The sequence below is a fragment of the Trichomycterus rosablanca genome, chromosome 16, assembly GCF_030014385.1.
Source record: "Trichomycterus rosablanca isolate fTriRos1 chromosome 16, fTriRos1.hap1, whole genome shotgun sequence".
Classification (NCBI taxonomy): Eukaryota; Metazoa; Chordata; class Actinopteri; order Siluriformes; family Trichomycteridae; genus Trichomycterus; species Trichomycterus rosablanca.
Window position 1 is genome coordinate 18,246,037 of NC_086003.1, and position 19,773 is coordinate 18,265,809.

Below are 19,773 nucleotides of genomic sequence, written 5' to 3' on the forward strand. Positions count from 1 at the left end.
GTGGCTTGCTAAGTAGCGGGATGGAGAAGTTGAGTAAAACAGTGACAAAAAGAGAAATACTAAAGAAATACTAATGAAAATGCACTTAAAAGTAAATATATCAGAAATTCCAATTTTTATTACCCTGAAATGGAAACAAAGTAAGGAATAATGTTGTATTTTCACATGTAAGCATTATTTACCGTGTTAAATAAAATGTAGCTAATGAAGCAAAGTTAACTGAAGTGTTTTGAAGTGCAGGGTGACTTTGGAGCTGCGTCACGCGCAAAAGTGGGCTGAACTTCCGGTGAACGGTGCTTCCTGTTAGAAATGAAAGCGAGCGGTGAGGCTGGAGAAGTTTTACTGTGCTAACTAATGTAGCACTTATACTTGTTGCAGCTCAATGGAGTCAGAAATTAAATAACGGCAACATTTCTTCGTTTTGTATAAGGTAGGTTTGCTCTGTATGTGAGAATTGTTGGAGTTCGGAGGCGCATTGTTTTCCAGTTTATTGTCGTGAGAGGAGTTAGCTACATAAATAACGGACAGCTAATTACACTATATATAGCAAACTAGCTTTATATGTTTACATGTGAAACATTGAACTCTAGCAGATTTTACACTAAGTTATGAAGCGCCGCTGTTTAGAAAACTAGTGAAAGTGGTTTACTGTTAGTATGTAGTTGTTTTGAGTGAGCACTGCTCGCTAATGTGACTCAAATGTGCTCACAAGGTTTCGGAGAATTTTATCTGTACAGAAACGCTGTCACTCAACCGGCCGCTCACCGAACTGGCTACAACGAGAGATCATTTCGACCAATCGCTAGCTCGTATTTTCTGATTGACAGCGTTTCCAGCCAATTAAATCTCCACAATATTGCGATGGCGCTTGCATGAATCTTTAATGCGGTCTTTTCCCCCCTCACTAGTGCACTGCACGTTTGGCTATGCGGCACACTACATTAGGAGCGTTAACGACCATGTTACACAGCGTACGATTAAAACAGCTTATTTTTAATCATTTTGCTTTCTTGCTATTTCTAGTGGGCCTCCACCAGGCTGAAGGAGCCGCCACGGAAATGGCCAGCCTGAATTGGAAGCCGTTCGTGTACGGGGGGATGGCCTCGATCGTCGCTGAATTCGGTCAGTGGGCTGCACCTGTTTCCTTCTGCATGATAATCTGCTTTTATTTTAAAATGTCATTCAGTCAGAATCATGATATGTATCGGATCCGATCATGCACGGCTGTGAATTTCTGTATCAGCACGAAATTGGCACATCATTTCTGTGTAGTTGCGCAAAAATGCCAACCGGTTGGGTACCGAGCGATCGGTCCAAACGTACACATTGACTGGGTTTAATATAGAGTTGCCAGGTGTCAGGATTTGATCGGACAGTCAGTTGTTTAGCTTTGCTGTTAAGATTTGAAGATAAGGTTTATAAACATCTGATTTCAGTGAAGAGCTCAAATTTGCTTGGTGTAGATCAGGGGCTGCAATATTACCATTTGCTATTTTGAAGGGTCTTTTTACTGAATATTTGTAATCTTTAAATTGGTCTTGCAGTCTCCTTTCATTGGCCCATGTTAGCATTTTAAAAAATTGTATGATCCAAGCCATTTTTACAATTTTCACATTGTATATTTATTGATGCATGAATCATATTTCTTCATTTTTGTGGTATACTGGCAGCAGCATATTCATGTTAAAAATAATAAATGTTTGAACAGATAATTGGTTTCGTTCTGTTACACGTGAACTGACTTACATCCACCTGAAGTTACAGTAGTTTGGGTTATGCACAGTTGTAATATAACTTAACCCTCAAATAGACTGAAATCAAGTTGTTGTTTTGCATAAGTCTTATGCCAGCAAAGCTGAGAGGAAAACACAGCCATATTGGCCAGAAAAACATGGGCATATTGGCCAGAAGTTATTAAATAATTAAAGAAAATGTTGTGATGGGCCATCTACCATTACAGCCCCTTTACAACCCACCAGTTGTTAACCACTGCTGTTAAAGATTTAGTCCTTTAGTGTAAATAGAGTGCTACTTCATCCTTTAATTTTATGTTATTTGCCTTTTAAATTCTGCAGGTACTTTCCCTATCGATCTGACCAAAACACGTCTCCAGGTCCAAGGCCAGTCGCAGTGTATGGAAGTCCGCTACAGGGGCATGTTCCATGCTTTGCTCAGGATCGGCCGAGAAGAGGGTGTCCGAGCCTTGTACTCTGGGTAGGGGCATGTGATCTGTATGTCAGCGCAACTGAATGTCAGCGCAGGGTCAATGCCATTTTCAGATGCTCACTTGACAGTTTAACTATGCTACTGCCATTTGTTTTGAGAGATTTGCAGAAAAACACTCTCACTTGCAGTCAAGTTTATGACTGGTTCTTGGCCAGCAGTCGAAATGACCACTGATCTTTCTGAGCTGTCTGTGACCCTAGCTGCAATCATTTAAAAATAGATGATATTAAAACCAGGTGTTGTGTAGAGATAGTTGAGTGAGCTGCTGTATCTAGTACATATTTCTGGCATGATCAGTGTGGCTGCTGTTCTTAGTATGCAGCTTGATTGCTGGGCTGGAGGTTCAGAACATTACATAGACCATTAAATAGACCAGTGTCGGATTTATAGATAAAGTAGTTTATCTATTTTCTTCCTAGTTTTTATACTCGTACGTTATTCACAAATGCATTTCTGTAAGCTTTGTGTTTACCATTGGCTTTGTAGAGATAGGGTTTATTGCAAAAAAGAAATACTCTGTTTTTAAATAAACAACTGTATTTTTATGTAATAGTTCTTACATATTTTAACTCCCTGCCTTTAACTAAACTTCTTAAAACCAGTTCCATTTTCAACCAGAAATCTTTTTAACCAAATCTTGTTCTTTCCTATCTGCACTCATCTCTGTCAAATGAACATTAGGTAAAGCAAATGCGTTTATTCAAAGTGACTTCCGATTGTGACTGACTACAATTATGCAATTAAGTAGTAAGAGCCTTGCTCGGTGGCAATCTGGCAATGGTGTGGTTTGAATCGGCAACCTTCCATATTACGTTTTCAGTAACTTTACCTCTGAGCTACCATGGCCCTAACCTATCTGGGTTGAGCATCAATGATGTGTATCTAATTGTACAATAACTAAGGAAAATAATTAAAGAGTCAGATAAGTAGACAGATTACGCAATCACAGCGCTTATTAATTTTATTTTAATTACATGTTTAATCGCTACTTCATCCTGATCAGTGTCTCGGTGGGGCCGGTTTTCCCTGAATCACCGGATGTAATGCACTGCCATACCTCAGATAGGATGCCGATCCATCACAGAGCCTTAGCCATCTTCCCCTCAGACATAGACAATTTTGTCTGTTTGTAGACCCCCAATCTGCCTAAAGCACTGCTGCCATTTCGAACCCTGGAACCCAGTGAAAATAGGCTGTGTCACCCAAATCCCCCCCCCCCCCCCCCCCAGTTTAAAAGCAAGATTAAAACTTATGTCGATCTTTATAACTAAATAAAATTACTTGAACGTTCTGTTTGTTCTTTCTCTCTCACTCTGTCTGCCAGTATTAATATCACTAATATAGGCTTTTTTCCATTTAAGGATTTCGCCTGCACTCCTAAGGCAAGCTTCTTATGGGACGATTAAGATTGGCACATACAATACACTGAAGAAATTATTTGTGAGCAACCCTGAAGGTAAGTATGGAGAATTCTTTTTTTATTCATGTCATTATTCATAGGAGCGACATACAGTTGCTATTTGTACTTAACCATAGTAAGTGGTCATCTAAAGTAAAATATTTTCATTGCCAAAAAGATGGGATTACGTAAATAGCCTATTCTCTAAGATTAAGGAAGCCCCTTTTCTGTTCCAGCAATAATGTGCGTCTTTGCACAAAGCAAGGTCTATAAAGACAAAAGCACAGAGCCCTAACCTCAGCCTCGCTGAGCAGCTTTGGATTGAACTGGAAAATGACTAACATCAGTGCCCAGCCATACAAATGCTTTTTTTTTTTTTAATTGTGTGGGCACAAATTCCCACAGGCATTCTTCAAAGTCTTGTGAAAAGCCTTATCTAAAGAGTGGCTGTTATAGCTGACAAGATCACATAGAGGTCACTCTATTTTAATTCTATTTGTTTTTTAAATAGAATAGAATAAAATGCCTTTATTTGTCATATATACATATACAGTTGTATAGTACAATGAAATTCTTTCTTCGCATATCCCAGCTTGTTTGGAAGCTGGGGTCAGAGCGCAGGGTCAGCCATCGTACGGCGCCCCTGGAGCAGAGCGGGTTAAGGGCCTTGTTTAAGGGCCCGACAGTGGCTGCAAGGCAGAGCTGGGATTTGAAATGGGATGTCCAACAAGATCATGGTCAGATGATCAAATACATTTGGCTCTATACTTTGTCTCTCATTCACTGCTTGAATAAAATTATGTGGACACCCAGTCATCACATCTGTATGTGTTTGTTAAACATCTTATTTCTCAGATGTTGGTGCTATAACAGCGGCCCCTCATCTGGGAGAGCTTTCTATTAGATTTAGCAGGGATGTCCTTGCATTCAGTCATAATGCAATGCATTAGTGAGGCATAGCTTACAATAGGTGCTTTAATCCATCCCAAAGGGGTTAGTGCCAGACAAACTCTTCCACATCAGACTCAACTATATTTTTTGACCTTGCCTTATGCATAAGGAATCATTTAGCATAAAGAAAAGTTCTTATAATATTTATAGTATTGATAATATTACTAATAATATTTCAGTATTTTGAGGACCTAAATGAATTAAACAGGTTAAATCAGATGTAACTTCTTGGCTGGAATGAAAAGCTCTTTCTGTAAAGCCCCTTGCTTTATTACTCTAGAGCAGGGTGTTTCAAACCCTGGGGATCACGAGCCAGTTAAAAAGTGGGTCGCAGAGAAAAATAATAATAATAATTACATAAACTTGTACGCAAACGCCCGCTTGTGAAGGCCTTATGTTATGTCTTGTATAGAGAGAGTAAGATGCATTGTGTTGCCTGGGTCGTGTAAAAAAATCATGGATAAAATGTGGGTTGCTTAAAAAAAAGTTTGAAAAACCCTGTGGGGCACATCAAAGGGGTGCGAGTACCTGTCCAAGGGGCATGACATTACAAGATTTTAATTTTTTTTTACTTCTTAAAGTAAAACAATTCATTTTTCACCCACAGGAGACTAGTCTAGTTTGATTAGTCTCGCTGACCACGCACACACACATTTACTGTTCTCCAGTTCAGTCTGAAAAAAGGACATTCGGCTAGCAAAACTTAAAAACAGGGCTAACAGTAAAGATAAATCGGTGACACAAACAATGACTGCTGTTATAGAACATGGGTGTGTGTGTGTCGTTAAGAGAGCTGTATAGTGGGAGATGCTCTGTTAACAATATCGCTATAAGTGAGTCCTGAGTTGATTTGTATAAAGCGAAGCAAGTTCAAGGTCGGCACACGGAAGAGGGCGCATATCCAAAAAGGTTGAAAACCCCTGCTCTAGAGAACAGGTTTCTATCTTTTTAGAGTTCTGCGGTGAGATGCCTTGTAGAAATAGTTGCTTGGCCATGGAAAACCATTCCATAAAGCACAATATGAACAGCTCTTTGTGGCTCAGCAGTGTCTTATTAGCCTAATCCTGCATTCACCAGCTGTCACACGCAAAGTGGGCAGAGTCGGCAACGTGAGAAGTTGAGCAAGATGTAACTTTATGCAAATTAGGACTGAAGTGCTGTGGTGATTACCAATAAGAATTGAGCGCCGAGCAGAGTGGTATGCGTTTCATCACCGCCACCGTGAAACCACGCCACGCTTCGTTTTTGGTTTCTAGATAGATAATTGTTCCTACTAGAGATGGAAGCAGTGTAAAGCACCCGCAAATAGACGTCAATGACAGACTATTTGTCTAGACCAGGGGTTTTCAACCTTTTTGGACATGCGCCCCCCTTCGTGTGCCAACCGTGAACTTGCGCCACGCCCCCCTACTCTTCGTCAACCACTGCACAGAAATCATTGACAAGACAATCATTCTGACAAGGTAAAATAACGTCAACATTCATTATAACAGTAAACACGGAGAGATGACTGAGAAAAGAAACTTACGCTGCGCTTAAAATGAATTGACTCCTGAGTCACTTATAATCGATACTGTGAACAGAGCGTCTCTCTTAAAGACACAAACACGTCCTATAACGGCGGTCGTTGCTTTTGACACCGGTTATCTTCGCTGATAGCTCTATTTTGAAGGTTTTTTTTCAGACGGAACTGAATAACATTAAACGTGCGTGTGAGCGTGGTCAGTTAGAGTAATGAGATATGTCTCCCGTGGGTGAAAAATGAATTGTTTTAGAAGTAAAAAAATCTCGTAATGTCACGCCCCCCGGTCAGGCACTCGTGCGCCCCACAGATTGAAAACCCCTGGTCTAGACTGCACAGACAGTGATGCACTATGCAGGGATGAAATTTATAGACATGCAATTACTCTTCAGGATTTTTATTTTTAGTGGATCACATCTGATTTTTGGTAAAAACTGGGTGGGAAGTTATCTGATTTGTGGTCAGATTGTGATTGGTTTTTTTTCTATAAACTCGATATTAGCCAGTAATGTACATTACACTGCTATAGCATTTGCTTTTTCCCCCATGGCATCAATTAAACTGTGTCAACCGAATGGTGATAATGATGCTGCTGGTGTGAACAAAGGGCAATGAGCAATCAGCAATTCGAGCTTTGAAAGGCAGGAAATTGCTGATGGTGTGAACGCAGGGTTAGATTCAAGGTCAAATCTGGTACATGTCTATATGGGCCAATAATTGATTAACTTCTAGGATGGTGTTGTGTTAATTACTGAGTTCTCTGGTCAATACCATTAGACTGCCAGTGTTCTAACTGGTTGGATGCTTGCTTTTTAAACCTTGTTTACAAGGGGTGTCTGTGTACATTTGGCTCCAACATGCTCCAACTACTGTACCTCTTTAGGTGGTACATGTTGATAGAACGATCATACTTGTGTAGCATCTACATCACATCCTGGCTTTTCTAACAACCTTCAGGTCAATTGTTGTGACTTTTGTCTTTTAAAGCAGAGTGCATTCACCATCACTAATGCACCATTTAAGCAAAGTGCAGACAGGAGCAGGAGAGTGCTGTTTCAGAGTGCCCATCTGCAGCTTATCTGGCACCAGCGCCATCACCCACTTTTACCCTGCCGAACAAACAGGAAATTACTTGAACCCCTGCCACGATCAGTTTGTTCAATTTACAATGGCTCTGTTTAATTTACTGTGTCTTTTTTCTTGTTTTCCTTTGTTTGTTCGTTCTTCTTTTGTAAATCTCACTGCATGCTTTGCCAAGAGTGTTACCACTAGGGCTGGGTATCGCCACTAATTTCCTGGATCGATTCGATTCCGATTCACAAGGTCCCGATTCGATCTTCGATTCGATTTTCGATTCGATTTTCGATTCAACACATTTAGGCATATTTGAGTTACATTAACAGGTTTTGTTTAAATATGTACAGATGTTCAGAGAACGAATGTGATAATTGTACAAAGAACACTCATTATTAAAAATATTTGTGTATTTTGTTTACATAAATAATTAATCCAAAACAGAAAACAGTAACATTCATTTTTTATTATTATTTTATATGTCTGACACGCTACAACATTGTAAATGTAATGTAAACATACACCTGGCTGTTGAACAGCTTATGCCAAGTTTACACTACACGACACTCTGATTAACACCTGGTCGCTGTAATGTTCACACTGCACGACTCACAGGCGATGGGGGTTTTTACACTACACCATCTATCACCGGGGGAATCACAGGCGAGCTTCTCTGGTCTCCAAAACTACGTTTTGTCACGAAAACACACGTGAGAAGTGATGAAAGGTTTAATGATACCACGTCCAAACATGCACATCAACAAGTAGCGAGAGATGAAAGTTTGTGCGCTGATGAAATAAATGAATCTGAGTGGATTTGGCAACACGAGCAGCATGGCTTGTTCTATAGTGAGTTGGAGGTTAATAAATATTTTGTTTTGTAGAGAACGATCAGGTCAGAAATACTGTAAAACTCGCGTGTGCTGATGTATTCTGATAGAAACTATATTGCGCTCCACCACCTGTTTACAACCTCTCCCCTGTGTTTCCCCTCGCTGTTTCTCACATTGATTGAGAGCCGAGTTTTGATCGCAGAGCGAACACCGAGTTCCTCCCGAATCCAGCACCGACCCGTCGCCGAGCGAAAATCAGTGCAAAAAGTTGTGTAGTGGTCATAACTTGAGCTTCTGCCATGCTAAACTGATGTGCAGGTCAGATCTCGTTGCATGAAAAAACACTGGCTGGTCACGCGAAATTAAAGGGGGTAACAGATTTCCGTGTGCACCGTAAAAAGGGGCGTATTTAAAAGATCGATCTCGCGTTTATATGAATCGATATCGGATCGTTCAAATAAAGATCGATTCGAATCGAAAAATCTATTTTATAAACCCACCCCTAGTTACCACTGTGTCGATTGTTTATTTTGATACAGGCTTTGCTTTGCCTGCTGGTGTAGGATTCCAGTGTCAAAATAAATAGCACGTGCTGGACCATGCCAACTATTGGACACATTAAGCAAGGCATTACTGTGACTATTGTTGTACACTTGATCCATATAAGTATTTTTTGCCTTCTACTAATGTTGTACCTACTTTCAGTGAGGGGTGGCTAAGTGGGTAGCACTGTCGCCTTACAGCAAGAAGGTCCTGGGTTTAATCCCCAGGTGGGGTGGTCCAGGTCCTTTCTGTGTGGAGTTTGCATGTTCTCCCCGTGTTCTCCCCTACCGTTCCTGTAATAAATGTAACCAAAAGTGTAAAACATGATGTTAAAATCCTAATAAACAAACTTTCAGGGCTAGATTAACAGTGGAGAATTACATTAAGTTTTGCCTACATTTGGGTACTGTACTGAAAAGTGCTGTGAATGCTCTTTCAGTATAGCAGAAGTTAGATCATGTTTGCCATTTTTTCAGTTGTATTGAACCTGTTTTACTGTGTGCTGCTAGCACCATCCCAGAAGCAGGTTAACACACTTATGGTAGAATTGAGGAAAGTGCACAAGTGTCCTCCCAAATTATTTTTCTTTAAATAGTTTTTTATTCTCAAAATAGAAAAAATCACGGCACTTAATCTGGGGTTAGGTAACTGCATGTGTTTTTCACTGGTAGTTGGGGGTGGCTCGGTGGGTTGCACTATCTCCTTGCAGCTAGAAGGTCCTGAGTTTAATTTCTAGTTTGGGAGGTCTGGGTTCTTTCTCTGTGGTGTTTGCATGTTCTCCTCGTGCGTGGGTTTTCTTTCTGAGCTTGGGTTTCCTCCCAGAGTCCAAAAACATGAAAGTGTGGTGAAATGGAGATACAAAATTGTCCACAACTGTGTTTGACACAGTTTTATATTTAGAAAAAGATTTTAATCTGAGTACCATCTTTATTTTGCAGATGAGACCATGGTCATCAATGTATTCTGTGGTGTTGTGTCTGGAGTTTTGTCCTCATCTTTAGCAAATCCCACAGATGTTCTTAAGGTAAGATGTTCTTTTTTTATTTCAGTTCCATTTTTTACCACTGTTTCATCCTGACCAAGGGTGGCACTTTGGATCGGTGGGTAGCACTATTGCCTTACAGTGGGCTGGATTTTGAAATAGAGCAGTCCGGGTCCTCTGTGGGGAGTTTGCATGTTCTCATCGTGTCTGCATGGGTTTCCTCCAGGAGCTCCGGTTTCTCCAACAGTCCAAAGACTTGCGTGTTAGTTTAATTGTCTCCTCCCTATTTGTGTCATTTATTGCAAACCTCATCTTCAGTTTATTATACTCGCGCTGCTCATCGTATTTCACTGAAGGTTCCTAAAACGAACACCATTTTTGGTCAGTCATCATTTCAAGTGGCTGCAGCCATAGACTGGAACAAACTGCAAGAAACTCTAAGGCTGGATACATTTATTTCTAAGACATCTTTCAAAAAACTAATTACAGATATCTTAAGAGATACATGCAGCTGTATGACAAATTGATTCTTCTTTTATACTGTTGCTGGGTGATTCGACTATGTGTTGTGTATTGTATTGTGATCATTGTTGTTTGTTTTCAATGTCATGTAAATTTGTTTGTATGATTATTCCTCAAGAGGCTTTGCCTTTTGCCAGGCCGCCATTGTAAATAAGAAGCAGTTCTTAATGACTTGCCTGGTTAAATAAAGGTAAAATAAATAAAATAAAATTGGGGATACAAAATTGCCAGTGACTGTGTTTGATATTTAGGTTGAACTGATGAATCATGTGTAACCTGTAACTACCTGTCCTGTCAAGAATGTAACCAAAGTGTGTAAATCATGATGTTAAAATCATAAAAATTTAAAAAATAAATATTTTGGTCGGTCCTGTTCCTTTGGAATCACTGGGTGCAACAAAGTAACACACCATGGACAGGATGCCATTCCATTGTAGGGCCACCCCCCAAACATAGCAGTCATGTATGTATGTAGACGTCCGACTGGCCAATAGTACCATTGGGATCCACGGTTTGAATTTGCTACAGAACAAATTTTAATGTTTTTATCAGCTTTGAAAAATGTAAGCAATAATCAATGTAACCTTAATATACTGTAGTAGTTTTGTGGTGTTTCATTGTCTCTTTCTGCTGTGTGTGCAGATTCGTATGCAGGCTCAGGGCAGTCTGCTACAGGGCAGCATGATGGCCAACTTCATCAATATCTACCAGACTGAGGGCACCAGAGGACTCTGGAGGGTAAGGCAATGCAAAATGGTTTCTGATCATATACTTAACCCTTCAGTTGTCTTCAGTAATTTTGGTTTAGGTTTTGTTGATGCATGCAGTTTAAATGCTTTAAGCTTTTTAAAGTTCATTTCATTTCATTTTCATCCTTTGGTTTATCCTGGTCAGGGTCGCAGCAGGTCCAGATCTACTGGAAAACATTGGGTGCAAGTCAGGAATATCCTGGACAGGGTGCCAATGCGTTGCAAAGCTCTCCTCATCAAGACATAGCCAAAAGACTGCTGTACCACCTGAAAAGGCTTTCATTCTTTCCTCAGTTGACCTTTTAAGGGCTGATTTTGGAGCAGCCTCTCAGCCCATGGTGATTTAAAGCTGTACATAGTGTCACCTGTGTTCCAGCAGCTAATTCTATTTAATTCATGACAAACCTTGGTGGTTATTGAAATACATCTGACCATCTGAACAAATTTCCCCTCTACATAAGATGACCGGTTTCCTCTTTGACCTTGGCAGGGACACCACTGAACCATGTAATATGAAATAGGTGCAGTCAAACTATTTACATAGCCACAGGGAACTCACCGCCTACGGTCAGTCAATCACTAACAAGGCATTAGGTGGAAAAGTGAAGAAAAGTTATATGATGTGTTATAGAACTTTCTAGAATGCCAATTAATATTGTTGTTATACCGTGAAGGATCCACAATGTTAAGATTCAGGCAAAATACGTTCTTGGAAAACGAATGTTTTGATAGAGGAGATATTGTGTAAGGTGCTTTTGAATAGGTACAGTGTGTGGCTGAAAGTACCGAACATCCCTCTTAGTAATTGAGTCTGTGAGTTTAAGTTTATTGAAGCAATAATATAAAATAATTATATGCTTCCAAGTTTCCTGTTCCAGCATGACTGTACTCCTGTGCACAAAGTGAGCTCCATAAATACGTGGAGCTTTAGGATAAATCAGAACGTTGGTTGTGAGTCAGGCCTTTTTCGATCCAAAAAAACTGCTCTTTTGATTAGATGGATGCAAATTTCCACACACACCCACACACTTGAAAAAGCTGCACAGAGCTTCCCCACAAGAGTGATAAACGGCTACAAATAGGATGTCCAACAAGCTTATGGTCAGCTTTTGGCCATAAAGTGTAGTTAAATAATCAGTAAACATTTAAACATTGGTTGAATTTCTGTGATGGATTGGCGCCCTGTCCACTGTGTTCCTGCTTTGCTGCAACCCTGACCAGGTTGAAGTGGTTGATGAAAATGAAATGATACTATAACACTTTGGTGTCTGTGCATTTTAAAAACATCTGAGTCTAAATATAGCTGATTTGTCTTGTTTTTTGTTAGAAAAGTAATTGTATTGTATCAGATTTAGATCATAGTCTGACCTGGTGTACTGAATTGTGTGTTGCAGGGCGTAATCCCTACAGCACAGAGAGCCGCTATCGTGGTGGGTGTCGAGCTTCCAGTGTATGACATAACCAAGAAGCACTTGATTCATTCTGGGTTGATGGGAGACACTGTTTTGACGCATTTCATGTGAGTAGAGCCTAATTTAGAAAGTGCAGAAAATCGCAAAATGATACCATTCTATATCAGCTGGAAATGGAAATGAACACGTGTTTCTTAGGGATGTAACGATACACTCTACCCACAATGCGATGCGATTCACGATACTGGGTTCACGATACAATTTTTTCCCGACTTTTTTTAAACAAAATTTAATTGAAGACATTATGACAAAGTTTCCTTTTATTACTTCTCTTAAAAAAATAAAATACTGTATTTGTGCTTATCATTTATCTAAATAATGAATGCCCTTTTATTTTTGAGTCAGGTACAAACTATGCAAAACAATGCTGCACATTTCCCTTTTTGTGTAAAAAAAGAAAAGAAATAAATCCCACATTAAATAAATAAATGAATAATAAAAATAAAGAAAGTATCCTCACATAAATAAATTTGGCTGAAAAATTCCAAACCTGGCAACCCTGTAGTGACGTCAACCAGGCCAGGTGAATAGTGCCAGTGCCCTCTGCTGTTTAAAGTGAATATTGATTCATTATACATGTAAACCGATTCGAATCGTTACAAATGTGAATCGATTTTTAACTGTCTTGTGGTGCATCGTTACAGTTACATCCCTAGTGTTTATTGTATTTATATATAGGAATCCTGATTTAGACCTGATCTAATCAAACATCTTATTTGTAATGTTATGTCTACAGTTCCAGTTTTGCTTGTGGTCTGGCTGGGGCGCTTGCCTCTAACCCTGTAGATGTGGTGAGGACTCGTATGATGAATCAGCGTGTGCTCTCTGGGAACCTCTTGTATAAAGGCACACTGGATGGACTCATGCAGACGTGGAGAAACGAAGGATTCTTCGCTCTCTATAAGGGCTTCTGGCCTAACTGGCTGCGTCTAGGGCCCTGGAACATCATTGTATCCTTCAAAAAAAACTATTCTCTGTTTTGTCCAAGCACACTGCATTCATAGAGGACCACACTGGAGGCATGTATTCCTTATTTTGTTTGTGAAATATGCTTAAATAGGAACAGTACTTTTTATACGACGGTATTGGGTCATAACTTGGTTATTTTATTTTTAGTAATTTTACTGGTGTGCTCCTTTAATAGAATTCAGATTTGTTTACAATGACTGGCCACTAGAGGTCGGTATATTATCACGAAGCATTGTGTCTTTTCTACGTTTTGTTTAGATACTGCTTTAACACACTGAAGGGTGGACAGAATATCAGAAACGAACATTTAAAGGACTAAATACAAATATTCCTGCCTTTTTTTAATAACAGCTTTAATGTTTTTATGGTATTGAGTATTGAAGCATTGATATTAAGTTACATAAAACATTACAATTTTACAATTCATAATACACTGTCTGGCCAAAAAAAAGGTCACCACCTGGATTTAACTAAGCAACTAGGTAAGAGCCTCCCATTGGATAATTACTGCATGGGTGATTATGTTTCAGCTGGCAACAAGTTATTTAACCCTAACTGATGCAGTGAGTAGCTTCTCATTTGTTAAACAACCATGTCGAAAGACACATCCTGTGGTCGTGGAAAAGATGTTAATCTGTTTCAGAAGGGTCAAAATATTGCCAGAGAAAACATCTAAGGAGATTGCTGAAACTACTAAAATTGGGATAAGAACTGTCCAGCGCATTATTAAAAAGTGGAAGGACAGTGGGGAAACATCATGTTCGAGGAAGGAATGTGGTCGGAAAAAAATCTTGAATGATCGTGATCGGCAATCACTTAAACGTTTGGTGAAATCAAATGGTAGAAAAACTACAGTAGAACTCAGGGATGTTTAATAGTGAAAGTAAGAGCATTTCCACACGAACAATGAACTGAAAAGAACTCAAGGGATTGGGACTAAACAGCTGTGTAACCTTAAGAAAACCACTTGTCAGTGAGGCTAACCGGCAAAAACGGCTTCAATTTGCTAGGGAGCATAAAGATTGGACTCTGGAGCAATGGAAGAAGATCATGTGGACTGATGAGTCCAGATTTACCCTGTTCCAGAGTGATGTGCACATCAGGGTAAGAAAAGAGGCGGCTGAAGTGATGCACCCATCATGCCTAGTGCCTACCGTACAAGCCTGTGGGGGCAGTGCTATGATCTGGGGTTGCTGCAGTTGGTCAGGTCTAGGTTCAGCAACGTTATGTGCCCAAAGAATGAGGTCAGCTGACTACCTGAATATACTGAACGACCAGGTTATTCCATCAATGGATTTTTCTTCCCTGATGGCACGGGCATATTCCAAGATGACAATGCCGGGATTCATCGAGCTCAAATTGTGAAAGAGTGGTTCGGGGAGCATGAGACATCATTTTCACACATGGATTGGCCACCACAGAGTCCAGACTTGAACCCCATTGAGAATCTTTGGGATGTGCTGGAGAAGACTTTGGGCAGTGGTCCAAATCTCCCATCATCAATACAAGATCTTGGGGGGAAATTAATGCAACTCTGGACAGAAATAAATGTTGTGACATCGCAGAAGCTTGTGGAAACGATGCCACAGCGAAAGAGTGCCATAATCAAAGCTAAAGACGGTCCAACCAAATATTAGAGTGTGTGACCTTTTTTTTGGCCAGGCAGTGTATAAATTCTTTAATTAATTAGGTATCACATTCTGTTGTTTTTTTATATGTATTAAATACAAATAGATAGGGGAATCATTAATTTGTTTTGCAGAAGCATTCCCAGTGTTAAACTGTTTCACTTATTGCGTCTATATGGTTGCTGTCCTTGACTAAGTGTTCAGTTCTTCATCACCTATGAACAGCTGAAGAAGCTTCCATTATAGCTGCACCATTGACACTCCAAATGCTAAAGAAAGTGTGTATGTGTGTGTGGGGTGGGAGCAAGAAACACCCCACGCCCTTCCTGCCTTTGTCCTTCCTCAAGCATTAACAAGCACTCCTTCATCGCATTACCTGCACGCTGATTTAAGTCTGATAGTTTTTGGTGTTTTTTTTTTTTTGCATAGTTTTGAAATTTTAATTTATTTTGCATCCAAAGCCTTTTTTATTTTATCCAGGCAGCTACATTTTCAAACAACTGTTACAGTTTGTAATGATGTCAGCAAGTAGCCATGTATACAAATGTTGCGGGGAAATCAGAAACTGGAAACATCTTCAAACTGAAGAGTAATTTTATATTAACAAGTGCATCGAGTCCCTTCAGTTTAGTGATCGGGGCTTGGTAATGGTTGTGGCATGGATTCAGTCAACGGAACAGAACTGGTTACGCAATGGATACAAGAGTATCGATACTAAATATGTGAAATGCATTTAGGGTAAATGCACTCCGAATAAATGCTTTTAAAGAGTATTCTACTCAGATTTGCTTTATGCTTTAGTGCTGCACAATTATGTTGCCTGTAATTGCTTAAAAAGACTAAAGCCAAATTATGACCCTGCTCTGAACGTTACTGTAGGCAAGAGGATGGCTCAATCTAAATCTCTGGATCTCTAAATCTTTGGAATATACATTCTGCTACATTCAGTCTTAAGGATAAGTCAAGTTCTCTTTAAGTCAGGTTCTCTTTAAGGACACTTCAGTTAAGTTTAATGAATGTTTCCATTCTAGTGCATATATTGAGTGTATTAAGTGTGTAAACGATTTACTGACTAACTTATTTATTAAAACATAAGGAAACTGTACTGCAGTTAATCAGTAATTATTCTTAATGCAAATACCTTTGAAACCAGTTAGTTGACTGTATTGGCTCATTTATAAATATCACATCACTACTGTACATACTCATACACTGTGGTGTGCTAAACCCCGATGCACATCTTAAGTGCAGAACTTTCTTATTTGAATTAAGCCTAGGACTGGCTGGAGATTTAAATTGGGCCTGTCTGGAATCTTTTTTGCTCACATTGTTTCGTTTTGCTAAACTTTTTGTGCTGTGACGTCTGTAGCATTTTGTGATTTACACGTTTTGTGTGTAGCATTTTCCAGAATAATCTTTTGGATCACGCACAGAACTGAGAGCACTGAACGCAGGGTCTTGGCTGTCTTTATATAAAGTGTTTGTATGTATGGGCGTTTGTTTATAGACAAGCATGTGTGAAATATAGATTAGCTGTGGTAAATTGTACAGAATTCTGTTGTACATTAGAATGTATTAGTCTGTTCTTTTAGTCCATCAGATGCTAAATTTGTTGCCAAAGTGTACTGTACTGTAAAGAACTGCACTGGTATTGTTCAAAACAACACATCAGTACTGTTACATACTTTACGTTGGTGAGTCCTAAAGATTTCATTACTGAGCTTTTTATTTTATCTATATCAATGCTTTTAATATGCATTTGTATTGTAGTTATGGGTTTGGGTGCTTGTATTACTTTTCTTTTACACAAGATTAAATCAGTAATACGGATTTGCTTCCAGAGTCATTGTGTACATACATTTAATACAAAATAAAAAAGTAAAGGCTTATGAGCAATTCTAATAGACAAACAGTGGTGGAAACTAGTGAACACAACACTGAGCCTTTTCATGTCTGTAATGGTTACACTGATTAATAATTCACAGTCCAGGTTGAAATAAAGGGTGTGAACTCTGGTATTACATAACTTTTGGAATCTCTTTCCGGTTATTGCTATTCTAACTCACACAGGAAAGAGACTTTTTGTGTTCAAATCCAGGCTTCTTTAGGCCATGCCACATAATTTTAGTTTCGGGTCAGTACCATTCCACGAACGTCATGAACATTTAACCATGGTTTTGACTAAGTATTGTGTTTTGCATCGTCTTTTTTCATTATCCATCTCTTGTAGGTTTGGGTTGATGGACAGCGGTAGCTAAACCAAATTTTGTTCATAAAGTGTGTGTTGCTCATAAGTGGGCATTTGTTGTGTACTGAAATTGCATGAGTGCTTTTGATATGGACTTTTGAATGTTGTTTGTTGAGTAGGAACATAGAGGTAGTTTTAAATGACTTGATTAATTACAAATTTAAGTATCTCTTGTAGCTCCTTCATCTAACACTGTCAGCTGAGAAGAGTTTAGAAATGGTATATGTAACTAACTGTCTTGCCCAAAATAGTGATGCAAAAATGTAGTGGTGTTGCATTGATGCTAAAAGGCAACAATAATAACAATAATAACTAAGCGTACATTTATTTTATATAAAATATGAATTGACGCTAAAATTACAGGCATTACTTGGGCATTCCAAGTGTACTGATGATACGAAGCTGTTTCCAATTCAGTATTTTGACAATGTTATTTGTATGATCTACCCCCCCCCCCCCCCCCATGTTTTTGTTTGCTATGCAGAGTTTGAGTTTTGTTTCACACAGTATTAACAATGGAAAACTCTTTCAAATGCAGGAAAAACCAAAAACACACTCGAGCCAAATCATTAAAATTTTATGCCCTGTCCTCAATACTTAAAGCCTAGTTTTGTTTATTTCTTTCACTTTGTTTTGTCTGTTTAGCACGTTGACTGAATTGTTCATATTTTATATTAGATCATTTTTTAAATGGAAGCACTTTTCCAAATTAATTTCATGTATGGATTATTTGCAAAATTTAAAATTGATTATGCATAGCAATGTTTAAGCTATGTTTAAGCAGATGTTAAACAAATTATATTGTCCTTCTATCAAGCATATGGTTTGTTTCTGTTGTACTTCAGAGAACAAAATCTGTAAACTTTGTTCAGGCAAGTAGAATATGAAAAACTGTATTGGATCGAGAAAGGAAGCGCCATGTAACTGCATGTAAATGTAGATTTGGATCAAGGAAAACAATGCTTACACAGATTGTATTAACTGATGTATGACTTTTACTTTTGCTTTAACTCCAGTCAGAATTATTTGTTGGAGTACCGTTCTGATAACTCGCACTCTTTGACCTGGCAGGATTGTTTGCATATTTTATTTTAACTTAACATGTTACAACACATCCTTGCTGATAAGTTGCAACAAATGTAATGACAGTTGGTTATATTATTAAGCTGGCTTTGTTTTTTTATTGTATAAATGTGCACCTGATAATAAAAAAAAAGTTTGGTTGGTCTTCATTTTGAATTGTTACTGGAATTAACACTGTTCGATTATTATTATTATTTTACAAAAGACACATTAAAAGCATGTTTATTCAGACACTTTTTAAAGAGTTCCAACACATTCTGTACCTCACTTACCATATAGGAGCACTCTGTAGTTCTACAATTACTGACTGTAGTCCATCTGTTTCTCTGCATGCTTTGTTAGCCCCCTTTCATGCTGTTCTTCAATGGTCAGGACTCTCCCAGGACCACCACAGAGTAGGTATTATTTGGGTGGTGGATCATTCTCAGCGTTGCAGTGACACAGACATGGTGGTGGTGTGTTGTGCTGGTATAAGTGGATAAGACACAGCAGTGCTGCTGGAGTTTTTAAACACCTCACTGTCACTGCTGGACTGAGAATAACAGATGGACTACAGTCAGTAACTGTAGAACTACTGAGTGCTACTATATGGTAAGTGGAGCTGATAAAATGGTCAGTGAGTGTAGAAACAAGGAGGTGGTTTTATTGTTATGGCTGATCGGTGTATATACAGCAGTGTTCAAAAAAATAGCAGTGATTTTAAAAAAGTGAATAAAGCACAAAATCATTATAATAACTTTTATTTCCATAAATGCAAATGCACTGAAAATACTACACTTTTAAATTTAAATCAAAACATTAACAAAATGTAGCCAGTTTGTGTTCATCCTTTACAGAAAGTTAAGAAAAATGAATATTAGGCTGTTCAAAAAAATAGCAGTGCCAGCATTTTTCTTTAAAAACTCAAAAAATTTATGTATAAACTGAAAAAAATGTTTGAGGTTTCACTTTACTTTAAATTACTGAACTAATATTTAGTGGCATAACAACTGTTTCCGAGATCTGTGTTGCATGGAGTCGACCAACTTCTGGCACCTCTGAACAGGTATTCCAGTCCAGGATGATTAGACTACATTCCACAATTCTTCTGCAATTTTGGGTTTTGCCTCAAAAAAACGTGTTTCAGATGTCAGAACACAAGTTCTCTATGGGATTGAAGTCAGGGGATTGTGCTGGTCACTCTATTACCTCAATCTTGTTTGTAACCAAGATGTTTTGGGTCATTGTCCTGTTGAAACACCCATTTTAAGGATATTTCTTCTTCGACATAGTACAACATGATCTCCTCAAGTATTCTGATATATTTAAACTGATCCATGATCCCTCGTATGCCATAAATAGGTGTAACACCATGGTATGAAAAACATCCCCATATCATCATTTTGTACCACCATGCTTTACTGTCTTCACAGTGAACTTTGGCTTGAATTTAGTGCTCGGGGGTCGTCTGACATACTGTCTACGGCCACTAGACCCAAAAAGAACAATTTTGCTTTCACCAGTCCACAAAATGTTGAGCCATTTCTCTTTGGACCAGTCAATGTGTTCCTTGGCAAATTTTAACCCATTCAG

The 19,773-nt window shown here is 38.8% G+C and overlaps 1 protein-coding gene across 2 annotated transcripts; it reads left to right on the plus strand.

The window, feature by feature from the left end:
* The first annotated feature begins 246 nt into the window (after nt 1–246).
* On the plus strand, nt 247–18,350 carry slc25a14 (solute carrier family 25 member 14). 2 transcript variants are annotated; one of them, XM_063011752.1, is made up of 9 exons: nt 247–322; nt 1,024–1,122; nt 2,076–2,214; nt 3,588–3,682; nt 9,487–9,572; nt 10,695–10,790; nt 12,196–12,320; nt 13,010–13,223; nt 15,075–18,350. In XM_063011752.1, exons 1-9 carry the CDS (start codon nt 310–312, stop codon nt 15,114–15,116), a joined length of 909 nt encoding a protein of 302 aa, XP_062867822.1. In that variant the 5' UTR covers nt 247–309; the 3' UTR covers nt 15,117–18,350. The 2 variants fall into 2 exon arrangements, with proteins under 2 accessions (XP_062867822.1, XP_062867823.1); XM_063011753.1 differs by lacking the exon at nt 247–322 and adding an exon at nt 335–430.
* Nucleotides 18,351–19,773: the final 1,423 nt, after the last annotated feature.

Coding starts and splice junctions, on each gene's coding strand:
- slc25a14 (XM_063011752.1), top strand. Junction 2,215..3,587: donor GTCCGAGCCTTGTACTCTGG/GTAGGGGCATGT, acceptor TTTCCATTTAAG/GATTTCGCCTGCACTCCTAA. Junction 10,791..12,195: donor GCACCAGAGGACTCTGGAGG/GTAAGGCAATGC, acceptor TGTGTGTTGCAG/GGCGTAATCCCTACAGCACA.